Here is a 25,000-nt window from a genome sequence, read left to right on the forward strand (position 1 = left end):
TATTTGTCGTAAAATAATCTCTACCTCGGGCAAAGTTCGGGCAGTCGCAGCATCCTGACGTTCCATTTAAAAAGTGATTGATTATGATGGAACGAACCTGTTGGAAACTTCCGCAAGATCTGATGAACAGATTTTTAATTTTATTGCATTATCATCTGTTGCGTGAAATATAATGTATCCGTCCAATCGATTATCTATTTGCCCGTTCAAATATAAATAGTATCAAATGTCAAAGTGGGAAAATATAACAGTGACAATCAGAAAAAACATTTTTGCGAAAGCGTAGTGCTCTCTGGAATGAAACAGGTATCTAGATGTGTTAGCGAAAAATGAAAGAGTAGGGTTCGTCGTAATTGCCTAAGAATCCAGGATTGTGTTCAAGCGTGTGTTTATCTTTTATTTGTTGTGATGTTTTGTAATATATACCTCGAAGTTTCCTTTATAAACACTTTTCGTATCTAAATTCTTTCTTACCGGGTAAATAGCTTGAGAAAATAAATCATTTGTAGACTCGTGCAGTATTTTGGATTGATACCACACATAAAAATCATGGGTATGACAAAACAAATATAATATTTCAGTATTGTATTCAACAAATACATACACTCAAAGGTGCTATAACAATGTACATACATGTATATAAATGTATATAAATGTTGTATAATTAGGTTAAAAAAAAATCTACCTACAACAAATAGAACTTGAAAAATTGGAATACAAATTGCACAACAAAAAATATGATTGTAAATTCATAAAACCTCATAACAATTAATACTCTTCAAAATTATGGAATGCATATTAAAAAAAAAAAAACAAACGAAGGAACAGGGATAACTATAGCTAACTTGTATATGCAATATAAATAAATTTGTTTGGGTTGAGATAAGCGACAGATTTGGGTAAATACAAATATTGATATTGTGAGATTGCACATACATATTGTGATAGTATAATACTAAAATGATAACTTTTTACTCGCAAACAAAAATAATCTTATTTATTTGATTTTAAGTAATGCCAAACTGACATACGTATATGTGCGAAATTGCTGATACTTCAAATATTAATTTTATATGTATGTATATGTAATATAAAATTATACATAAGTAGTTCCATTAAAAAATTATGATATAAATAAATTATTTCGTTAAAAATGTAAAACGATATTCAACAATAAAATTAAAAAGTTAATAATTAATTGGTCAAAATCCAATATTCATATTTAAAATTTAAATCATCAAATATCAGGTCATCAACAATAAATATTAAATTTCAATAAAAAATTAATTGAAATCATTCAAATATAAAAATCAATTTATAGCAATAAGATTTTGTCATTTTCAGGCTTACATACTAATCAATCACATGGTCACAATCTGAAATGATTGCTGTCATTTTTATTCAAGCACAATGATTATAAATTGGGTATATGGCAAATTATATGATGACATGAATCGAAAATCTGTCGAAACTTGCACCACGTCGAGTTTACTTGTATTCTTTCACAAATTCCTTGTGGAAATCTCCGAACTTTTGCAACATTTCCTTCAACTTTTCCGGTTGTGGTAAAATAGTGGTACGGAAATGGTACGTATCTTTTCGTTGACCGAAGCCAGTTCCTGGTACAATGCAAATACCTAAAAAGAAAAAAAAAACGATAAAAATTGAAAATGGTCTAAGTACTTTAACTGTATTGTGTACATATCAAATACTTACCAGTTTTTTCAAGCAATTGAAAAGCGTAAAAAGTATCAGCAGCTTGTCCTGCCTTTTTGGCAGCTTCGATAGCCTTGGATGGGACTTTTACTTGAGGAAAAGCATACATTGCTCCCTAGAGTGGATAGAAATACAATAAATCAGAATTGCATACTTTTTAAGTACAACCAATAAAATGATAAAAACCACTACCTGAACGGGATTACAACTGAAGCCCTCAAATGAATTAAATGCATCAGCAACCATTGTAGCTCGCACCCTCAAGGATTCGAGAACCTCTGCTTTTTCTTTTGCATACAATTCGTATGAAGGTTCGCCTTTTTTTGGAGGATTTGCCTTTTCAATGAAAAATAACGAAATTAAATTAAATTATTTATAATGCATATCAATATTCGAAGAAATGATACTTACCACACAGTCCATTACAGTCTGCCCTAACACAGTCGGACACAGCATAGCAGATATGGACTTCAAAAGCATAGCTTTAACTTGAGGACACAAGTTAACAATCTCAACATATCCACCCCTGAGACCACACTCACCCATGTAACCTTTGGAGCAAGACATAAAACTGGCCAATTCCATGTCTGAGTATGGTGAACCCATTTCCATTAATACCTAAAAAAAATTACAAATGAGTTACAAAATACCATTATGGTTATGTTTTTATCCATACATATGTATGTATAAACTTATTGATATACTAAATAAAAATTCAAACCTTCTTAAATGAGAAAAATTTGGAACCCTCTGCATATACATTATCTTGATAAACTTCGTCGGCAAAAATAAACAGCTTCTCTTTATGGGCGAACTTAACGATTTCTTCAATATTTTTTCTAGAAAGTACCTAAAAATAGTAAATAAAATATTTATTACACCAAATTAATATTATCATTAAAAGAAAATCATCAAACATTAGTACTGCAGCTAGTAATATTTTTATAAAAATTCTTTAACCTGTCCGGTGGGATTTCCAGGATTGATTATAACTAAAGCCCGAGGATTGCATGTTTTTCTAGCTTCGTCCAAAGATCGTTGAAGCTCGGACACATCGAGTCCCCAATTTTTGGATTCATCCAAGTAATAGCCTACTTGTTCCATATTAAACTCAGCAAGTGTTGCCGAGTAAAGTGGATATTGCGGAATTGGAATTAATACACCTGAAAATTATACAAACATTAATTTTTAAATTATTTAAAAAACATTAATATTTAAATTATATTAGATATCTTTTTAAATCTTTATTTAAAAAGATATCTAATATATAATTTCGAAAGAGACTTTGTATGTATGTTTGTTTGGTTCGTAGAATCCGTGACATTCAATTTAATAAAAAAACAAATGAATATTCAAATAAATGTAAATAAAATGAAACTATTCAAATAAATTTAATCAAATGTTTACTATTAAATTAGCCATGTTTAAGCGGTTTATATTACAAATACCGAGCGAAGCTGGGTAAAACCACTAGTAATCTATATTATTACCTGGTTTCTTTCCGCCAACATCGCATATGAGCAGCTTGAGTACACTCTTGATGCCATCCGAAGCACCAGCAGATAAAATAACGTTTTGCCAATCAGCCGGAATGCCCCCATCTCGTCGCTCAATATATTCGGCAACATGTTTCCTAATTACTTCAATTCCGGGAGAATCCGTATATGAACCAACTGAACTGCCCCTGTAATTGTAAATGAAATTATCATATTACTGTTATGAACTTTTTCTAGCACTATATTTTACTAATTAAAATATTTCAACTCAATTAAATACACTTTAAAATAATATGTTTTGTAAACGAAACATACATAACTCCTAAAACTTTCTATCAATAAAATTGAAAATTTACACATTTTCGGTGAACAACACCTTTACGGTTGTCTTTGACCGTATAAATAATCAGATCAGTATTACTCAAACTGTGATGATTGTTGTATTCATTTGTGTATAAAATTTCTATACATTTCAATATATTTTTATATAATAAACGATATTGTGTTATTCATTTGAATGAAAGATTCAAATTGAGAAGCATGTTTAATGATCAACCAGTCAATTTCGAGATCGGGGGATTTGAAATTTTTTCTGATTATTATTTGGTCTTATTATCGATAAATTCCTTGGGAAGAAATATAAACCATAGTAATATATGCTATTTAAAATGTATTTAATGATATTTTGTATAAAATGTAATTAATGATTGTTGTTTTTTGAAAGAAATCTTACTAAAAACACAGCCGTGTGTGTTTACGGACCATAGTGAGTTAATAATTTCCAAAAGTTATATAAGATAACAATCTATTAACAAGCGTATCTTTCAGGAATATAATATAAACAATATTTATCAAACTAGTAAAAAAATAACAATCACTATCTATATTCGCAATAAAGTCTTAAAGCATACTTCAAATGATAACAATGTACTACAAAAATATTTTTAACAAATCAAATTGAATTTACAGAGATTATCATGTTGACAGCTGATTATTTATTGCCAAACATTAATATTTTAAAATATAAAACATTTTAAAATCACAATACATTATCTGCGTATACCACACTACAAAATCAACATTTTCACAGCCAATTGTAAATAAAAATTTAGCAAACTAGTAATAATCAAAATACACAAACCACTCTAACCAATACTTAGATAGCGTCTAACCAATTTGCGAACGAAACATACCTGCAGCCTTCGAGTATATCTCGCGCTTTTTGCTTAACATCTTCGGGAAATCTGGGATCATCTAATAATGGAGGGTATGCGACCAGAGCAAGTACCTAAAAACAAAATAGTTTAATATACATTAAAATTAACCAGTTTTGGTGGAAAAACAATACTAGACACAATGTTTTTGTTTCCCAAACAGGCAACCTTAAAAATGCAAAACACTCCTCAAGGACAACTACATTCTATTAGTAAATTGAAATAAATTTTGTCGCCGAGTTCAAAATTACATCGAAACATTTGAACATCAACAATACAGTTGATCAAACAACGTCACAGATAAATTACTACGCTGCGGCTATCTAAAATAACGTCAATTTATCATTCCTCCTCGTCAAGCAGTCGCAGGAAAATGACAGCAATTTAAACCGTGACCAACATTGCATATCTGACAATGTGTTGTTTAGTCTGCTCACACAATATGCGCATATTAATTTATAAAAATACAAACCTGTCTTATGAACGTGATGGGAACTTGACCCATAGCATGGCAATCTCCAATGTTGGCTTTGATGACTTCATTGAAAGGCTTGGATACTCCCTGAAAAATAAAGATTTCTCATTCATAAGTTTGAACAAAATTTATCTAATGATAATAATTCCACATAGCTAAAGCGTGTTAGATTTATTTTCAAGTATGAGGGACGTTTATTGATTTTTAAGTGACATGCAACGTCACATAATGGTGCATTGTATTGTATATCTATACACAAATGGTTGGATACTAGAAAATTCAAAACAATCACAACACATCATTTTTCACATTCTGTTGCTTTTCAGGTCCATCCATTAGTGGCTTACTTAAAACATTCAACTTGGAATTCTTAAGAAATCAATACCTTGAACATTACTTATTCAAGTGAGCGGTTAATGGCTAAATAGAAATCTAGAGCAATACTCGAGATATATTGCTCAACGTAAAAAGCGAAAGTTCAGTATTGCACTGAGTAAAATCCAAAACTAAAACAAAAATAAAGTGGATTTTTATTTTTAATTCTGACGAATATCTAGTTATATATAAAGAAGCAGTCGGATCAAATATGAATGATTGAACAATCTAAATTATGATATAATATAATTATTGTTATGTCAACACTCAACATGGGTTACGAATTGACGAATATAGTATAATAATTTCAAAACGAAAATGCGTAATTAGTTAAAAAAAATTATACCATAAGTAACATTTATTTAAGAGCACCATAATGCCAGTAATTTTAGTAATTGATTTTCAAACTGTTTTTACCAGCAACTTTGTATAAATTCACCGTATTTGTAAATTTTACATCCAAATTAACTTGTATTATCAACCTGTTAATCTCAAAAACAATAATATAGATTGTAGTTAAGGTTCAATAAATGTTGGATAGTAGCATTTTTATCGATACATATGAGTGTTATTCACAATTATATTTCATATCTTATCGAAACAACATGAAAGCAATTAATCTGTTCAACATCTATGTACATATGTAAAAACTAACGGTAAAAGAACAGATGTATTATTAATCAATCAAAAATAATATGTATAATACATAAGAGCCATTATAATTGAAAGTGGCATAAGTCCACTTTTCTTCATTTCAAGAAATATCTCGCAAAACATTAAATATAATGTTTTGCGTTTAACAATATTTAAAAATTTTGGTGGCCTGTAATACGTTTATTATGCTTTTCTAAGATTTTGGACATATTGAACTAAAATAAGTGATAACAATTAGTGAATTAAGCCAAACAGAAATAGTATTGTTGCGTAGGGGTGGGTGGAGGATCCAAGTAAAAGGCCAAAGTCGTGTCACAGCATTTATTAATGATTAAGGAGATACACACACTGGCAGTGCTCAGTCCAGAATGTCGTGACATCGCCTAAGTACTGCCTTATAAGGGGCAGGTCTCTCAGGACATCGTCGACGTCCGATTTGTTTACCTATTGTTATGGTCACGTACTCGGATATGTATTCCCATGACATTCGGTCCCACGGTACCATGGTATCGGTCACTTCTGAGAAGAGACCAAATAGCGGCCATTGTTTAGCCTACATGCACTCAGAGTCTAGATATAATCCTTGAAACCAATTATAACGGTCACACAGTCTCTGGGATGCTACTCGGGCTAATCTGATTGCAACTACTCGGCGGTTCTTTTTAGTATACGTAACAGTATTTTTGAAACTGAAAGTTGAACTTTCGCCACTTTCAATTATAACGGCTCATATATTAATTTTAAATGATTATAATATATATTATTTATAAATGTTGATATATAAAGTTACATCTTCAAATTACAAATGATGAAAAAGACGGTTAAATTTGCGGTGAACGCTGTTTGTAATAATACCCACATTGATAATGTGAGTAACTATTGAGATAACGCAAACATACGACATACATGGTATTCGTTAAGCTAATTCGTTTAACAGTACAACATACATGTGATAAACGTTGTGGCACCCATTAAAGGTTGGTACATCCAATCTGTTATGATAAGTATCAAACTACAATACATATGTATTTACATATAACATGGGGCATTTTATATAAAAGTTTACCATGAATGGATAATAGATAAAAAAAAATCTATATAACGTCGTCATCCAGTGAACTTTCAAGGTTTCCGGGAATATTTTGTTCGAAATTTAAAGTTAAACGTCTTTGTAAATAAATTTTCATTCATAAATTGTCAGGTTTCTGGGGATAGATACTATAGTAGTATCTTCTTTTTATGATATGAAAAATATTAGATTTGAGGAATAAGCCGAGAAGATGTGGTGGGTCTGAACTCACATTGACGGGACTCGTCACCGATAGATGCCTAGATACCAACCGAGACAATTCTGACGATGCCGCATTAGAAAAGCCGACCCCAAGTAAATGGGATAAAGGTCGGCACAAGATACTATAGTAGTTGCAATTTAAAAATGTGTAATCTATAATTTTTAACTCAATTGCAACTGCTACATTTGCACATTAGTCCAGTACTATGTATGTATATTAATAGAATATATGTAATTTCATGACTTTTTTTTTCTATTAGTTGAAAAATTCTATGAAATCATAAATATATTCCGTAATAATTCATTGCATATTTAAAATATAGCATACTTTATGTAACTACTGTATATATGCAGGGCCGACTACAGCGGCGTAAGCTGGGGTAAAGTTCCAGGGCCCGGACTACTAGAGGGGCCAAGTGTTAGGACGCTCGACTGACGGATATTAATATTTTATATTATTCTACATTAAAATACACATATTTATTTAAAGCTAAATGTTCATTATTTTTTGATCTGCACATTCTTCGTGAAATCATACTTTCTTATTCAATTATTTAAATAAATAACATTTAACATATAGGTATTGTTTTAATAGTTTGATAGATTTTTCGCATATTAAACATATAATACATATATCTATAAGATCTATTTTTTAGTTTGTCAATGGGCTTGGAATTATTTTTCTAGGGCCCGGGATTCCTCTTGTTGACACAATATAGGTTTTACATTCCAAATTGACTCTTTTTCATTTCAAATTGACCCTTATAAGGTTTAATCTGAAACGAAAGAGGTTCAATGTGGAATGAAAAACCTGTATATATATATATATATATATATATATATATATATATATATATATATATATATATATATATATATATATGTATTGGAGGAATATTGTTACTGAAAATAGATGACACCATTGAGTTTTCTACTATTGCAAAATTTATATGAAACAAATTTGATTCGTATTTACTGAATACTTTCAATGAAAATTTCTATTGATCGTTTTACATCATCCCTATAAATATAATGTAAACAAAAATACTATCTATTAGGCTCAAACATATTGATATTACAAAACTATTACAACTTCGGATACAAAGTATATTACATTTTCCCGCATTTTTTATTCAAAGTCGTTAAAAAGCGAACGAACAAAATTCCATAACATAAACTAGTACGGAATATACAACCCGTTCGACGACCGCATACATACATACGAATTAATCTAAAGTGAAAGTAAACATTCATATCAAAACTTTCACCATACAAATATTTAATATCCATACATATACTCGTATAGACACAGATTGAAGTATGGGTGATTAGAGTGGAGAGTGGAGTGTGGAGTGTGGAGTGTGGAGTGTAGAGTGTGGGATGGAACAAACCTTGGCCAGCTCCTTCTCGATCTCACCAGCCCTGATGACGAGGGGTCCCCTGACGGCGTATTCCATGATTTTGACATTAGGGTTGATGTCGTCGAGGGTGACGCAACGAGACGCCATGGTCGCCATCCCTGGGGGTGATCTTCCCGGCAAGTGAACACTCCAGGAGCTGGTGCTGGAGAGGACGTTCGTCCCTCTTGAACGGCTGACGCCGAATGCGGCTCTCACCGCAGCTACCGGTACCGACATGCCAAACACCGACTGCAACATATTTACTGCCTTAACAAAGCATTTCACTACCATAACTGGAAAATCTACACTACTGCCACCTGCTCTCATCTCACATGAGACTTTTCCACAATTCCACACTCTCTTCGTTGCAACTTTACGATGATTCATAGTATTTTCAGTTGAATAACAATCAATTCAATTTACAAATTAATGTCTAGTTTCATTTTCTTGGTGAATTGTTTGCAAAAATATCAGACTCCGTTCGTACGATTACAGTTGTGTATAATTTTTTTCAATTTAATACTTTTGATTATATTTTATAACAATTACTTAATGAGCTTTCAGAAGCAATAATTATCCAGATAGTACAAAAAATTTTAGCATTTTAACCATAGAAGTAGAATGCATAGAATGGTCATTCTTAACAAAAGTATCGTCTAAAAGCGAGCCATCGAAGAGAGAGACGGAAAGTCAGAAGAGAGACAAGAGAGAGAGAGACGAAGTTTAGCAAACAACGAACAAACTCTGCCACGCAGAGTTTTTGTAGCAACATTTTTGGAGGCTGAGAGCGATTCTATGCATTCTACTTCTATGATTTTAACAAACAAAAATTGCCGATCATACAAAGACTGTTCGTATTTCCATGCAGCTCATTCAAAATAAGTCATCTGAATTAGTTCGTCTTAGCCCGCCTTTTCACGTGCAGGATGGATTATGTGTTGTATGCATTGTTTCACACGTCCCGGATGAATCCACCGGTTGTGGATTCATCCGGGACGTGTGAAACAGTGCATACCCACCCATACAACACTGAGCGTAGTACCCGGCGCAGGCGCGGTGCTGGTCTAATTCATCCTTCCCGTGTAAAGGCTGGCTTAGCCGGTAACCAGAATAAATAAATAAATATATTTATTTAATTCTCAAATTATGTAAATAAATGTATTTTTCGTTTATTAAATTATATCCACCAAAGCAACACCGAACAATTCAGCTTGCACTAATAATATATTTCATTCCTGTGTTACTATTTCGCAAAATATTTATCCTATTTTCAATGGTCCGCAAATGTAAAGCTTGAGAATCGCTGACCTAGAAATTCAATATCTGGTCAGATACTATGTGAAAAAGCAATATTTTATAATTGTTTTCGCCTTCCAATTACCCAAAATTTTCGTTTTCCAAATAATTTTAGTTTACATAATCGAGATTCTATGTACTTCATCTCTAAAAGTTCAAAAAATTGATTGTTTATTGTGAAATATTCATTTAAAATTTTGTAAAACATACCGAGGTATATTATAAATATACCTATACATATTCTCACTTGTCGATATTATACAATTATTACTTAGTAATAATTGGATAACAATGCATTTCCAAAAGCTCAATGAGTTCAATTGAATCAGATATTAAAGGTGCTAATGAATATTTGTGTAATCAGCTATTTTCTGTGATATGCACATTGTGGCGGAATATTGTTCATACTGAATACAAAAAACTGATTACATAAAGGTCAAGTTTGGAAATTAGTCGATTAGTAATCTGTTGTAAAGTGGGCTTTTAATTCAAAACGAATGAAATTATTTTTAGTGAGGTAGTATAAAAATAAAAATGTTAATAACGATTCAGTCAAGTTTACATTTAAACATCAATTTTATTTTTAAAAACAAAATGTTAAATGTTATAATAGTATACTGAGTATCATAAATTAAAATTTAACAATATTAAAAAAAATATTGCGACATCTATACAACAAATCTAAAATGAAGAATAGTTTTCCAAAATTAGGAAAACCTTGGCATTCTACTCACACAAAAGACTCTTTGTATACTTCAACTACAATACAACAAAAGCAAATCTAAAATGATTCGTTAATTTTATTGTAATCATGGCATTGTCATAAATATTAACACTTAGTACATTGTCTCTAGAAAATTTAGTTGAAAGTAAAAGTTTAATTATTTTAATATGTATATACATATAAAAAATCTAAAAAAATGTGACATACATTAATAAATAATGAAGTTAGTATTTTGAGTTCTTCTCATTGTAGTTTAATATACAAAAAAAAAATACCAATTAATCCCAATCTGTACAAAGCTATAACTACAGAAAAATGTTATACCAATATGTAAATTGCTCACTTATTACAACACTTGTCCCAAGAACACTGTTTAGCTTAACTATTTACTCAATTCAAAAACATGCAATTGTATGTAGGTCAACATTTATCAAACGCCGATGACCTTATTCGTTGAATCGTGGAGACAAAAATTCAATCGAATAACATTCGTATATTTATCTGTCAATTGTTGACTATTTGGAATTATGGTCTAATGTTTCAACGGGTTAATAAGCCAATTTTATTGTTTATAGTTCCAATTGAACGCGATTTACCATCAATGGACACAATTGATTTTTATTTTTCATGATGACCGTCAATCGACAAATATCAATAAAATATATTACACATATTAAATGAATGTTTACAAAAGGCTTGTATTTTTCGGGTCAGAATATAAATGACCAAAATGAATATTAGATGGTCAGAATTGATACTGATTGGTCAGAATTTAAACTGGATTGGTCATAATTTTTATTTTATTTTATTTCATAGAACATGAACATTCGCTTTTACAGATCGATCCAAAGCGGTGAATGCACTTTAATCAGATAAATACAGTCAATGAATCAATGCAATATATAAGCATTTTATACAATGCGAATTAATACAAACATCCACACTGACATCTATGGTGAAATTTTTGCAGCATTTTATAATCAAATTGGCGAACTTTAAGACGCTGAATAACTCGAGATTAGCAAGAGAGATAGGAAAAGAGATAAAAGAAGATGCCAATTTTACAGAAGCCATTACAATGAAAATTAGAAAAATTGGCAAACTCTGATGATAAACTATCGACCTCGAGTCACAAACCAAGGTCTGGCCAGCAGCAGAACTCCAGTGGGAATCGAACCCATGACACTCTGCTAACCACTAGTCCACGGCGCTGGTTTTTTACATCAAATGGTAAGAATTATTCTGAAAGATGTTCAGAATCATTTTTTTCAGTTGTGTTTCAGTGTTGTTACTGCTGTAATATTGAAGATTACTACAACTAGTCGATCTGTCATTCGCATCTCGGTTCAACAGTTTCGAATGCTTTGTTATGAGTTATAATCCATTCTATGAAAAAAAATGGTTTAATGCCGACTACTCATTATTTTTGACCATTCTGACCAATTATTATTTTTACTATGACCATTTATTATTTTTATTATTACCATTCATTCATTACTTTTATTCTCTCCAAAAGTTGATTTAAATTCTGACCGTTTAATTGGTTGCCTTTACAAAATTCCTGTATTTTATATTACATATGTATGTATGTGTATATTAAATTTAATAATATTATGTACTACATGTAAAACAAGACATCCAATTATAAGTATGAATTATTTAATCTCCAAAACATGAATTATTTGATGAAGGATCTTCATTTTCACGAATATTTTAAAAGGTGATAATTATTATTCGGACTCTCCATACAATCTATTCACTAAGGTTTGTACTATATTTATTTTCTGTCTATAGCACAATAACTCTTTTTTAATCCCCATGCACACATTGGAACGTCTTTCTCGATCAGGATCTTCTCGTTTAATGGTCTGTAATAACTCTTCCATTTTTTTAAATATATTAATCAAACCACTCAATCCCAATTCATTGTCAGAATTAGTGTCCACACTTGTACTCACAATATCTTCAGTATTAGATATTAAACTATCGCATACTTGAGAAGATGTACATTCTTGTTTAATATTAAGTTGATTAGTTATTGTAGATTTATCCATTGTCAATTTTTGAAATGGCTCTATACGAATGTTTGAATCATCATTAGTATTAGATTTTTGACTAGTGGAATCCGTACAACAAACATCGTCACCGTCCCATTCTTCTTTAACATCACCGTCCGATTCTTCTTTTACATCACCGTACGATTCTTCTTTAACATCACAGTCCGATTCTTCTTTGACATCGTCCGGTTCTTCTTTAACATCACAAATAGGCATATCAACATCTTCCGTGGTGGCATCACCGTCCGATTCTTCTTTAACATCACAAATAGATATATCGACATCTTCCGTGGTGACATCACCGTCCGATTCTTCTTTAACATCACAAATAGATATATCGACATCTTCCGTGGTGACATCACCGTCCGATTCTTCTTTAACATCACAAATAGATATATCGACATCTTCCGTGGTGACATCACCGTCCGATTCTTCTTTTACATCACCGTCCGATTCTTCTTTAGCATCACAAATAGGCATATCGACATCTTCTGTAGTGGCACAACTCGATAGAATTTGTAATGAATTATTCCTAACAATATAAGGCAAAGGTTCATCACAGATATCATTCAAAATAAACGATTTTTCTGTAGAGACCCTTGACGAAGAATTTTTGCCTTCTTTTGACTCACACGGGAATTCAACTCTTTGCATATTGGCTCTCTTTTTAAAGCGGTGAAACCAACCTCGACTCGCTTGGAAGGGTGGTCCGATTGAATTTCCTCCGTTTGACTTTAAATCTTCGTATATGGTTTTGGCTTTATCGATGATGTTTTTTTGCGATAAACGGACTTGCTTTAAAGCTTGCTCTCTTAGCCATACTTTCAATAATCTCTCCACCTCTGGTACCATCACACACTTGGCCCGTTTAGAATACATAATGGGGGATTCGAGAGAACCAGCATTCTTCACGTATTCAACAATTTTGTCTTGGTCCCTCTTAATACAAGACACTGTGGAACGAGGGATTCCCAACACCCTTGAAAGATCACCCTGTTTTTCGCCGTTTTTTAGCCTTTGAAGTATTTCAAATTTCTCACCTACAGTCACACCTCTATGATTACGTTTTCTTTTAGTTATTTGGTCATCTTCTTTAATTTCCGCCATGTTCAAACCTTTATTTAAAATAGTATTCGTCGCGAAATTATACTTGCAAATGTCAACTGTCAGATATCTAATGTTAAATAAAGAGACCCCAATTCTAGTATTAGTATGACCATTACACGTTTTCATAAAACGCTGAAAATTTTTCCTTTTGATTTAATTGATTTTTCAAAAATATGTACTGTAAATAAAAACTGTCTTTTTTATCCCTGTATACTTACCTACTCACATTTTTTTCTGTTGTTTGTCGTTTTATTTTTAAATACATAGTATAATACCCAAACACCTACTAAATTGCATATTTCAGTATTTACATCATATTCTAAACCAGTGTTTCTTAAATTGAAATATCTATAAAAACAAATACCACTTTTTATTTAATTTTTTCAAAATGTGATTACGCTGAGCTTTCAAATATGTACATATACGTAGCAACTAATCGTTTATTTTCCGTTTTCTACGGTAGAAATTCTACCACATACTTATATGAACAAAGTTTCTTAATGATATTATTATATGATATACATATATAAAATCAAAGTTCAAAAATGTAGAATAGGATTTCAGAACAGAACTATTTTGCATTGAGTCAATCCTTGTGATTCTATATTTAGTTTCAAAGCACTCTCTTTCTAATAGTAAGAACTGATAACACAAAGCTACTATATATAATAAAACTTTATTTATGGTATTTTCTGTGTATAGTATATATGTACATATAACTTATATAAGCAAGGTTTTTTTTGGAAAAAGTTTTATATAAGAAAATACTCACGTACATACTCACTTAATTTGCGCGAGCAGGATACAACAGGAACAAGAGGAACAGGCTTCTCCTCCCGTATTAATGTGCGCGCGCAGAATACGGAAGGAAAAGCCTGTTCCTCTTGTTCCTGTTGTATCCTGCTCGCGCAAATTAAGTGAGTATGCACCCTTTTTTTTTGATCTTTCAACTTAAGATCTTTCGATTTTCGATCTTTGCCTTCCGATATTTGCGTTTTCGGGCGTTTCACATTCGGGCCCGTGAGGTAGACCCATAAGTAGCATGTCTTTATAAGATAATTTTTAAGATTTACTTTTCATTTTTTAAATTAATTTAATATTTGTGTTTGAGTTTGTCGAACATGTAAAAGCTTGTTTTATTGATTTTTCATCATAGTAAATACATTTATGGAACAATAAACTGTATAGAAACCGACATTTTCGTAAACTGCTAAAGCTTAAGAATCGTTGTTCTAAATGGAAATAATCATAAGCAATCGTATACATAGATAAGTAGACCACATTAGAAATTGTGCACAAAATGCCTTTTTGTGATACATTTTGTGTTAAAAAATTGTTTGAGAGCAAGTTGTATAACACAATGATTCATTGAATGCACGAAAATTCAATAAATAAACAGCTCTCAAAACAAATTAGTTATCAACAAAATCAAATTAATTTAAACCTTAGTGTCCCGTTTTTGAATTATTAATGGTTACATAAGAGCAACAAAAATTAAACATTTTACAAATTAGATATTTAAGTTTAAGTTGAAATAATTACTATAAAATATGAAATATGTATGTATAATAAATTATACCTATCTTTGAAAAGATTCAAGAAGAGTATATGTAGACAACGTCTCTCTTACACAATTACCGTTGAACTAATATATTTCAGAACTAAGAAATCAATACAATATTCTTCGGCTTCTTTGTGATCAAAAGAAGCCATTAATTGAAAGTTGATTGACAGTACGAAACAAAATACATTTGTTACGAAACAGTGTCTATTATTCAGCCTTGCGAACTACTATTTCGGTACTGTATAATAACACTGCACACGTAAGGTCATTGCTAGCCAAATATACATATGTGTGTATGTCTGTCGTATTTTTATTGTCCAGCTTATGTTACATTAACATCCAAAGATTTATAATTCACATATAACATGCACATTTAAATTTATAAGTTCATATAAGATAACTATTATAATATAAAATAACTATTATAATATAAATTTGTAAATTTGCAAACGTTTTTTTTTTTTAATACAAATTAATTAGTATTGGAGTTTTATGATTTATAATTTTATAATTTTTTTATATACAAACATGTAATTTTAAATGTAAAAATTCATAATTTTAACCATAAATATTCATGTTAATGTTGTGGCGAGTTAATTTAATACTCATTTCAAGGAAAATAATGTTGATATAGACATGAAGCATAAATATAAGTAAATTACATGACTTAAACATGTTTTCTTACTTGTCTGAAGAGGTTTCAGCAAAACTATGCACACAGTGCAGCGCTTTCTCGCTAACTGTCCGAAATTCATAATGTGTTGTTTATGTGATATAACGTGATAAAAATAGACTGAAAACACACCGTATGCTGACTCTAGCAATATCGTATAGCGTTTGCCAATTAGATCCTAACGTATTGTGCTAAATATGTGTGCCTACAATGTATGTGTCTATGAATGTACACAGTGTTGGTAACGAATCGACAAATTTAAAAACATATGTCTCTTTACTTGAAAACAGTGAAAAGTTGAATTTAATTTTATAAAATTCGTCTTAAAGTTGTGATTATAAATAAAACGACTTACTTCTGACAGAGAATGAATATAAATAAAGAAATAAAACGTCAAACTGTTCAAATGCTTTGGAAAAAATTGTGATAAGATATTATTAAGATTAAGATAGTCAAGAACATTGACGAATAGGCGGTTAGAAGCAGAATATAATAAACAACAAAAGTAGAGCTGATAATATAATATTAAGACTGCAAATAAGAAGGATTTTAATTTATTGCCCTTGTTACTATATTTTTATCGTTTGTTATCTGTACTAGGTTGTATACAAATACCTACGTAATCTATGTATTATGTTTCCATCATTTAACAAAATTTTTAGTAAACGTTATACGTTATAAACGTTATTTGTATTATATTTATAGGTTTTAGATACTTTGTATTTAGATAGGTAAAACAAAATATTTTATTTCCATAAACATCTTACAATGAATTAAAAACTATATATTACAATACTTTATTTATATTCTTGAAAAAATTCTGTATTAAAATCTTCAAGTAAATTTATCATTTTTTGAATTAGATCTATACTTGGAAGTATTGTAGAACGGAAATGATAAGTGCCGTCCTGCTGTCCAAAAGCTTTTCCAGGTATAACACAAATACCAGTACGTTCTAATAATTTGAAAGCATAAAACTCATCTGGTGGCTGACCACATTCTTTAGCAGCTTCAATTGCTTTTAATGGTAAATGAATTCGAGGAAAGGCATACATAGATCCCTAATAAAAAGTTCGAAAATATAATGACAGTGTTAAATAAGTTATAAACATTAAGTGTAAAAAATATAAAATACCTGCACTTCATTACAAGTAAATCCTTCAAATTTATTAAAAGCTTCTGACGTCATTTTGGCTTTTATTTTTAAATTTTCAATTATTTTGGACTTTTCGTTCACATACAATTCATATGATGCCTCTCCTTTTCTCGGTGGATTTGCCTATGTAAAATTCATTATTGTTATAGTAAAAATAAGAATAAAAGACTAACTATACAATATATTATAAGCACCGATACATATGAATAGTCATCAATTTATTCTAAGCACTAATATGTATGTACTTACTATACAATATATTCCAATTTGACCTATGACAGTAGGGCACAAGGTTGATGATATATTACGACTAAGTTTAGCTTCCATTTCGGGAGTTATATTCAATACTTCAATATAGCCTCCTCTTAATCCACATTCACCCATATATCCTTTGGAACAAGACATAAAACTAGCCATTTTCATTGATGTATACGGTGGACCCATTTCATGTAATACCTTTAAAATAAATCGATTAAATGAAAATCATTTTGAGACAATTTATATTTATGTATGTACGTAAGCAATTTTTTGGAAGTTTTTACTTTTTTGAATGAATGGAATTCCATTCCATCGGGATAAATATTGTCTTGGTATACTTCATCAGCCAAAATAAAAAGTTGTTCTTTGTAAGCAAATTTAATGATTTCTTTTATATTATCTATTGATATCACCTGAAAACAACCAATATAAGATTAATAAAATTCATACATGCGAAATTTATTTTGCTGTTCACAATCTTATCCTAATAATTGTATGGCATGGTAACCGATCAAAAATAAAAGTATAACAATAACAGTAAATGGTGTGATGTGGTGAGAAAAATAAAAACTTTCGCACTTTGAACATTCTTATCGTAAATGGTGTTTTTATTTATGCGGTTATCATATTAAATATAAAAAGGATATTAGATTAATGCTGTCCACATACTTGTCCTGTTGGATTACCGGGATTAATAACAACCAAAGCTTTCGGATCACACGATTTTTTAGATTCCTGAACAAAATGATCTAGTTCATTTATATTGAGGCTCCAATTTTGAGATTCGTCTAAGTAGTATCCCAATTTTTCCATATTGTAATCATCAATTGAAACTGGGTAGATTGGATATTGGGGTAGAGGGAAAAGTATACCTATAAGTCATTAATTTCAAAATTAAACCTCGAAAATGCAGTGCATGTTGCCAATATGAATTTTGAAAAATTACCTGGTTTCTTTTTTGCTTCGAAATTTATAAATAGTCTGAGAATACTTCGTATTCCATTAGATGCCCCACCCGTCAAGTATATGTTCTTCCAATTTGCTGACACACCATCCCTTCTTTCAATGTAATCGGCCACATGCTTCCGAATGATTTCTATACCAGCCGAGTCCGAATATGCACCAACTGAACTTCCACTGTCACAAACATTTAATCAAATTATTTTAAAACTAAAAATTTATTTTAAAGCAATTATTCTGATTAAAATTTGATGTAACCTGCAAGCTTTGAGAATTTCTCTTGTTCTCATTTTAACATCGTCAGGAAATTCCATACTATCCAAAAGGGAAGGATACATCACAGATGCTAAAATCTAATTTTTCAATATTAATACCTTTCAATAACAGTTTTATATACATATGTATTCAACATACATATATGCCGTGAAAATTTCTCTGTTCTTATAGCACAACTTTACTTACCTGTACGCGAGCAGGATACAAAGCAACTCGGTATGACATCACTAGTCACCTTGTTGTCTGCTCTTGCAAACATAAGTAAGGTTGTGCGATAAAAACAGGGAAAAATATTTCCATGGCACGTCACTGATATTCAATACTATATTGAATATACATACATATGTATATTACAATGAGGAATCTACGTATTATCGCCACGTTGACGATAATTGCATAGAGCTGCATACTTTTTATACACATTGCTACATTTTTGGCACCAGTAGATAAAAAAAGATATTGCAATTTTAATGTAGAATTGAATAAAAATATTGGTATTAAAATTTCAATTCTAAGTAAATTGTATTTTGAATTATATTTAATTTAATTTCATAGAGTGTGAGCTTAATATTTAGTTATCTTCAAATATTTCAAACACGTGCATATCGTCCAAATAATTCTTGATTGTTAAAAATCATAAAAATAGAAATTCATCTTTAATAAAGGCAATGTGAATAAAAGCCGAAAAAGTAACTCTAAATCATAAAATTATCTTATATTAATTTAAATAAGGATAATGAATGAATATATGTAATTGAAAATATTATTTTAATATTCCTTTGTTTCATAAATTTTAAAATAAATACACATTTCAATCAGAAAAATTATATCGTTTAAAGCAATACGAAACCATTAATGCCAAAAATAACAAATGCAATAAAATGTTAAAAATCATCATAAACTATTTTAAGTTAATTATTTTACCTGTCTAATGAATGTAATTGGTATTTGTCCCATTGCATGGGCATCTCCTATGTTCATTTTTATTATTTGATTAAATGGTTTTGGTATTCCCTATGTGCAAAAACCGTAGAAAATTAAATTCAAGCTAATATTCGAATCTATTTTATGTTATTGTTATTATTATTTACCTTGTTGATTTCATCTTGTATTTGCCGAGTTCTCAAAATAAGTGGTCCACGTATAAAATAATCCATAATTGGTAGTGAAATTAATATTTAATTGAAAGCAATAAATATGTAGGTGATGACTTGCACAATGCCCGCATAAGAATAAATCTTAATACGCCAATAGTGATAAACTTTAATATACGTTATCATTGTTATGCTCAAAATGAAAAATATATATTTTAAATCTGAGTCAGTAATTCCGCTGTTTTGTCAGCGTTAATTTTTTTTAAATGTTATCAAATTGTTGCCATACATATTATCATACCAAGTGCATAAAATATTACACACATGCAATAATGACGAAATAGTAAAACACATATGCTTTTTATTTATATCATTTAATGGAAAACATGCACAATTTGTTCCCACATTATTTAATTACAAAGATCAAAATATGATCATTATTAACTATAATTTCAGGATCTTTTGCTAGATCTAGTAAAATAACATTTTTAAAATAATAAATATATTGCCTCCTTTATTACATATACAATATATAAATAGTCATCAAGTAAAACAAATTATTCTATTATATGTTTAAAAAAAAATGTAACATTTGCAGTCAAAACAAATACATCATATATGTGTATGTATATAATATATATTATAATAATTTTAATTGATACTTATTTAAATAAATAAAATGGGTAAATTCGTTTACTTAATATGGAATGTGTTTAAACGACGCGATTCGAATGGTCATGATGATGTAAGTACATTTTGCTCTACAGTATAGTGTGGGAATGACTAATTAGATCCGGATAACACCATCGTTTACAAATTAACATTTTTAAATATTATCGCCAAATTGAATAATTTTTAATATTGTTATTTAATTTACACATACATACATGTATTTAATTTCATATGCACTATATGTTTTTGCGTATCTGATATATTGGTATTTTAATTGGACGGTGTCACTTGATATATTCCATCTTGCGTTCATCTTTCATTCATAACTTTTTCATGGCCAACAGGGAAACAACAAAGATATTTAATTAATGTGTGATAATTATCACTAATAACATAAAATTCATCTATGCACTAAACATTCGTTCTTCAGACTAATTATTTATTTATTCAGATCTTTATATATAACTTACAGTTTAATTGCTATGTAATATTTACAATAGACGAGTTTAAAACATGGTAAATTAAAAAAAAATCAAATACCATTATGATTTTCAATACTGATAATTTTATATATGGAATGAATAGATTTGTTTTTTGAGATAAAGTTTGGATTTAATTCTACATTTGCATATACATATATTATATATAATTATACTCCATGTCAGTAGTATTTGCAGTAGGCAAACTGCAAATCTCGACTCCTATTAGTTGAAAAACTTTGCTACAAATCTACTGCAAACAGCCTTGAAATGAAATATGGGAAAAAGTTATCATAACAGATTGAAAAGATTCTAAAATAATTTCAGCTTATTGTATCACTCAAAATCACCGAAAATGGATGTTGATAAACTAACGTACGCGCTTAATTCTTAATAATTTATATGTATTGCTTTTTCAAAAGATGTTTATTGTCATAGTTATTTTACAATTCATATCACTTTTCCTTGTCCAAAGTCATACTTGGCAAATATGAAACTTTACCTCAAAACTAAAAATATGCGTATATAATAAAGGCTTGACCCGGGTCTAAGAACAGAAAATTTTTAATTTAATAATGACACAATGATAATCTATGTAGTCATTTATACAAACGTTTTAAAATATATTGAATGCTTATGTTGTTACATGGCTCCTCAATATGTAGTTATGCATAAAATTGAGAACAAAATTACAATATATAATATAACATGTATATAATATAATGAACATCTCCACATTGGTATTTGGAAATATAAATGTTTATAATAACGAATTAATACACATTGATAAAAATAGTATGTATTATGCAGGCGTAAGTCAAATTTAGCCACACATGTTAAAAAGCATATTTACATTTATTTTATAACCTTACACCATATAAAAAATTATATTTCTCTGTTCTAGAAAATTACCAACGATCAATGACATATAAAAACATTTAATGTATAATATATGTTTTTATATTAAATTTTTTTATCATCATTTTGTATACAAATATGTATATATTTACACTTATTTCAATTTATTTGAAAATAAACTATTCAAAACTTATAACAATAATAAAAAATGAAATGTATGGCAATTTCTCAAAAGCCAAAATCCCTCAAAAAAATATTAATAAACCGCTGTGATATAAAGAACTGTATAGATATGATACACACAATAATAAATAAGTGTATGTATTATTTAAATAAAAAAATGCATATGCTTTCATATATGTCATAATTAAATTACTGACAACAATCATAAAATAAACAATATACATAAAATATAAAAAGTTTGTTTATCTTTATTATTTCTATAATTTAAACTATAAGTATTTTACAACAAAAATATAGTTTTTTGTGAATTTAAATCATCTAATTAAGCTATTTAAATGGAATGACTTTTTTGAGATAACTTCATAATGCTATGTAAGGTTCAAATTATTTAATTAAATGAAAAGTCACGTAAAATATTAAATGCACTTCGTAAAAAGATAAATATTATATGAAAATATACATATATAACAGAAGCTATTTAAACGAATTTCAGTGATCATACATATATAATAATATAAAATTTTTTTAAAAAATCTACAAAAAAATATAAATAAAGTGCATTTTTATTTATACATCAAATAAAATATTCAGTAATACATATTTATCTCCATTTCACTTATCACAAATAATATTCAACAAAATAAAATTTTATGCAGTGTTTTCTTTTCTATTATTAAAATTGATGATTTTGTTTGAAATATCAATTAGTCTAATATCATCTTATGGTAAAAAATATATTTAGATGTTGCGAAATTGAAACGTTTCAATTGAAAATGTCTAAAAAAGGCACAAGACAGTTATTACCAAAACACAGCATACCCTTTATTCGGTACATTAGTAAGGGAATTTATATTGGGTACATTAGAAATACTGATCCTCCATATACTCGATTTATCTGTCACATCCGAGGGATCAGCGATAGCTGTACGCTAGCAATCTTTGTCTTCTTGTACTAATGACTGTGTGTCTTTTCCCGTGTCTATGTTAGTTGGATCGAGTTGTCTTTGTTTTCCACCAGGAGCTGCGCGGGTTTCGGTCGAACTCGGTGACAATATTGCAGATTCTACTTTATCTTTCGCAATTTCGGATGGAACTTCATATATTCCTATGGAAATTAGCAGTATTAAATTAAATAATTAATACAATATTCAATCAAATCGTAAAAATATTTACCCATTACTCCAGAACCATTTCCACCTTGAACTACAGCATCGTACATTGGATTGCTGAAGTCTCTATTTTTTCCACTAACTCTCTCTAAATTATAAGCCATATCGATAGGCTCTACAACAGGATTAGCAACAGGTAAAGGTGCTCCACCAAAAGGTGCACCTCCAAATTCAACATTGGAACCTTGACGGAACGAAACACTCTGCGACGATGCCAAACTTCCCAAACCACTACCCTTGCCACTAAAAGTATTCAAATGGTATTAATAGAAAATAAAAAAATACATGTCAAAATTATAATAATGGTATTAATAATCTTACAATGGACGTTTTCTGACAACGAACCACGCGGCAGCTACTCCGAAGAAAACTAGAAGCATAACAACTATTGGAACAACAATAGCTGTCGCCTTCGATCCACCTTGATCAGATCCTCCAGATCCTTGAGCTCCACCATATTCACATCGAGCGCCACTAATTCCCATTGGACAAACGCATCTCAATCCACTGTCAGCAAGTGCACTGGATTCCTCAGTGGTTTCTGAGCATATTCCACCGTTTTCACATGGACAGATACGAGGTGATGGTCTCGGACGTTCAGCAGCTATAAAAATCATTTTAAATCATGACATATAATAATATGTACATACAATTAAATAACAAGTTTAAATGGTACATACCAGCATCACAAACTACTTCTTGGGTACTTCTGTGAGAAATGGGCGCCTGTGCTGCACCATCGGGACAAGCACATCGTCGTCCTCCCGGTACAAGTAGACACAAATGCGAACACGGTGATCGATTACATGGATCTACTAAAGATGTGTTATAACGAAGTCTATGATAAACTGTAAAATTCAACAAAAAATTAGTTATTATATAAAAAAATACCAAAAAATTTCAGCCACAAAATAAAAAGAAAAATTAACCTTTTACTCCAGACGGATTGACAAGATCTTTGGCTACGACAACAGGTACTCCTCTTCCGAATTTATCATGTTTAACAAGTTCTCCAGTATCTCTGGTTATCCAAAACATGGTAGATTCAAAGACATCTAAAGAAATAGGGTGCTTAAGCATATCACCTCTTAATATAGTCTTTCTATTTGATCCGTCTTGTTTCATAACTTCGATTGTATTCAACTTTGTATCCACCCAATAAATAGCATGCTCCATGGCATGATCAATTGTCAGACCTGCGGGATGTCTGATACCTTCGGTTATTAACGGTCTTCGCTTTGATCCGTCCATCCAAGATACTTCAATTTTAGGTGCAGAGCCTGAATCAGACCAAAACATTCTACCCATCTGGGGATCGAGCGCTAATGATGTAGGACTTTCGATTCCGACAGACACAACTGCCCGTCTATATCTACCATCGGTTCTCGCAACCATGACTCTACCTCTCGGCTTCGATCCAGTCCTATCAGTCTCTGTCCAATATAAATTATCAGCGACCCAATCAACAGCCAAAGCAGTAGGTTTCGAATTGCCTTTCATGTTCAGATCTTGTGCAAAACCTGTTTTGACATCACCATTTTGAGCATCGACCATGTAAGAACGTTTGATTGTTTTATCGTAGCTATCAGCCCAGAATACAATTTCAGATTTTGGATTGTAATCAATTGCCTCAATACGTTTTTCAGAATTGATCACATCAATCTCTTCGTTCTTTTGAATCTTGAATGCTCGTATTTCAGGTCCATTTGAGAATAGAAGTGTAACATTGTCATCGTTAGCTTTACATACACCTGACATACCATCGGATAGTCTAAAATTTTAATTCAAATGATTGTTTAATTAAAGCTTATTAATTTTTTTATTATTTAAAGTAAAAACGTTCAAAAATATTA

The 25,000-nt window shown here is 30.2% G+C and overlaps 3 protein-coding genes across 7 annotated transcripts in view; all 3 read right to left on the reverse strand.

Annotated features, from left to right (window-relative positions):
• Nucleotides 1-555: 555 nt before the first annotated feature.
• LOC143915057 (alanine aminotransferase 1-like) lies at nucleotides 556-16,111 on the reverse strand. 5 transcript variants are annotated; one of them, XM_077435475.1, is made up of 11 exons: nucleotides 16,055-16,111; nucleotides 8,613-8,870; nucleotides 4,899-4,988; nucleotides 4,406-4,500; nucleotides 3,207-3,400; nucleotides 2,677-2,879; nucleotides 2,438-2,566; nucleotides 2,128-2,334; nucleotides 1,909-2,052; nucleotides 1,717-1,831; nucleotides 556-1,637 (listed from the first exon to the last, which is right to left on the reverse strand). In XM_077435475.1, the coding sequence occupies exons 2-11, from the start codon at nucleotides 8,856-8,858 to the stop codon at nucleotides 1,489-1,491; spliced, it is 1,572 nt and encodes a 523-aa protein (XP_077291601.1). In that variant the 5' UTR covers nucleotides 8,859-8,870; nucleotides 16,055-16,111; the 3' UTR covers nucleotides 556-1,488. The 5 variants fall into 5 exon arrangements, with proteins under 5 accessions (XP_077291601.1, XP_077291602.1, XP_077291600.1 ...); XM_077435476.1 differs by lacking the exon at nucleotides 16,055-16,111 and adding an exon at nucleotides 10,985-11,014; XM_077435474.1 differs by lacking the exon at nucleotides 16,055-16,111 and adding an exon at nucleotides 10,966-11,012.
• Nucleotides 16,112-16,705: 594 nt separating this feature from the next.
• LOC143916199 (alanine aminotransferase 2-like) lies at nucleotides 16,706-20,009 on the reverse strand. Its single transcript, XM_077437170.1, has 9 exons — nucleotides 19,784-20,009; nucleotides 19,617-19,706; nucleotides 18,675-18,769; nucleotides 18,403-18,593; nucleotides 18,126-18,328; nucleotides 17,741-17,869; nucleotides 17,448-17,654; nucleotides 17,178-17,321; nucleotides 16,706-17,103 (listed from the first exon to the last, which is right to left on the reverse strand). The coding sequence occupies exons 1-9, from the start codon at nucleotides 19,847-19,849 to the stop codon at nucleotides 16,840-16,842; spliced, it is 1,389 nt and encodes a 462-aa protein (XP_077293296.1). The 5' UTR covers nucleotides 19,850-20,009; the 3' UTR covers nucleotides 16,706-16,839.
• A 2,636-nt stretch (nucleotides 20,010-22,645) lies between these two features.
• Nucleotides 22,646-25,000, reverse strand: part of mgl (low-density lipoprotein receptor-related protein megalin) — a 232,336-nt gene continuing 229,981 nt past the window's right edge. The window contains exons 19-23 of the mRNA XM_077436601.1: nucleotides 24,077-24,918; nucleotides 23,828-23,995; nucleotides 23,469-23,751; nucleotides 23,152-23,390; nucleotides 22,646-23,083 (exon numbers count right to left, since the gene is read on the reverse strand). Coding sequence (XP_077292727.1) covers nucleotides 22,908-23,083; nucleotides 23,152-23,390; nucleotides 23,469-23,751; nucleotides 23,828-23,995; nucleotides 24,077-24,918 — 1,708 coding nt within the window. The 3' untranslated portion in view covers nucleotides 22,646-22,907. The remainder of the gene's footprint in view (nucleotides 23,084-23,151; nucleotides 23,391-23,468; nucleotides 23,752-23,827; nucleotides 23,996-24,076; nucleotides 24,919-25,000) is intronic.

Source organism: Arctopsyche grandis, chromosome 8, assembly GCF_051622035.1.
Source record: "Arctopsyche grandis isolate Sample6627 chromosome 8, ASM5162203v2, whole genome shotgun sequence".
NCBI classification, from domain to species: Eukaryota; Metazoa; Arthropoda; class Insecta; order Trichoptera; family Hydropsychidae; genus Arctopsyche; species Arctopsyche grandis.

Coding starts and splice junctions, on each gene's coding strand:
- LOC143915057 (XM_077435473.1), bottom strand. CDS start 8,912: ATGGTAGTGAAATGCTTTGTTAAGGCAGTAAATATGTTGCAGTCGGTG. Junction 2,880..3,206: donor TGTTGGCGGAAAGAAACCAG/GTAATAATATAG, acceptor TATAATTTTCAG/GTGTATTAATTCCAATTCCG. Junction 1,638..1,716: donor TCAATTGCTTGAAAAAACTG/GTAAGTATTTGA, acceptor TTTTCTTTTTAG/GTATTTGCATTGTACCAGGA.
- LOC143916199 (XM_077437170.1), bottom strand. CDS start 19,849: ATGGATTATTTTATACGTGGACCACTTATTTTGAGAACTCGGCAAATA. Junction 19,707..19,783: donor TACAAGATGAAATCAACAAG/GTAAATAATAAT, acceptor TTTTGCACATAG/GGAATACCAAAACCATTTAA. Junction 18,594..18,674: donor GAAATTCTCAAAGCTTGCAG/GTTACATCAAAT, acceptor TGTTTGTGACAG/TGGAAGTTCAGTTGGTGCAT.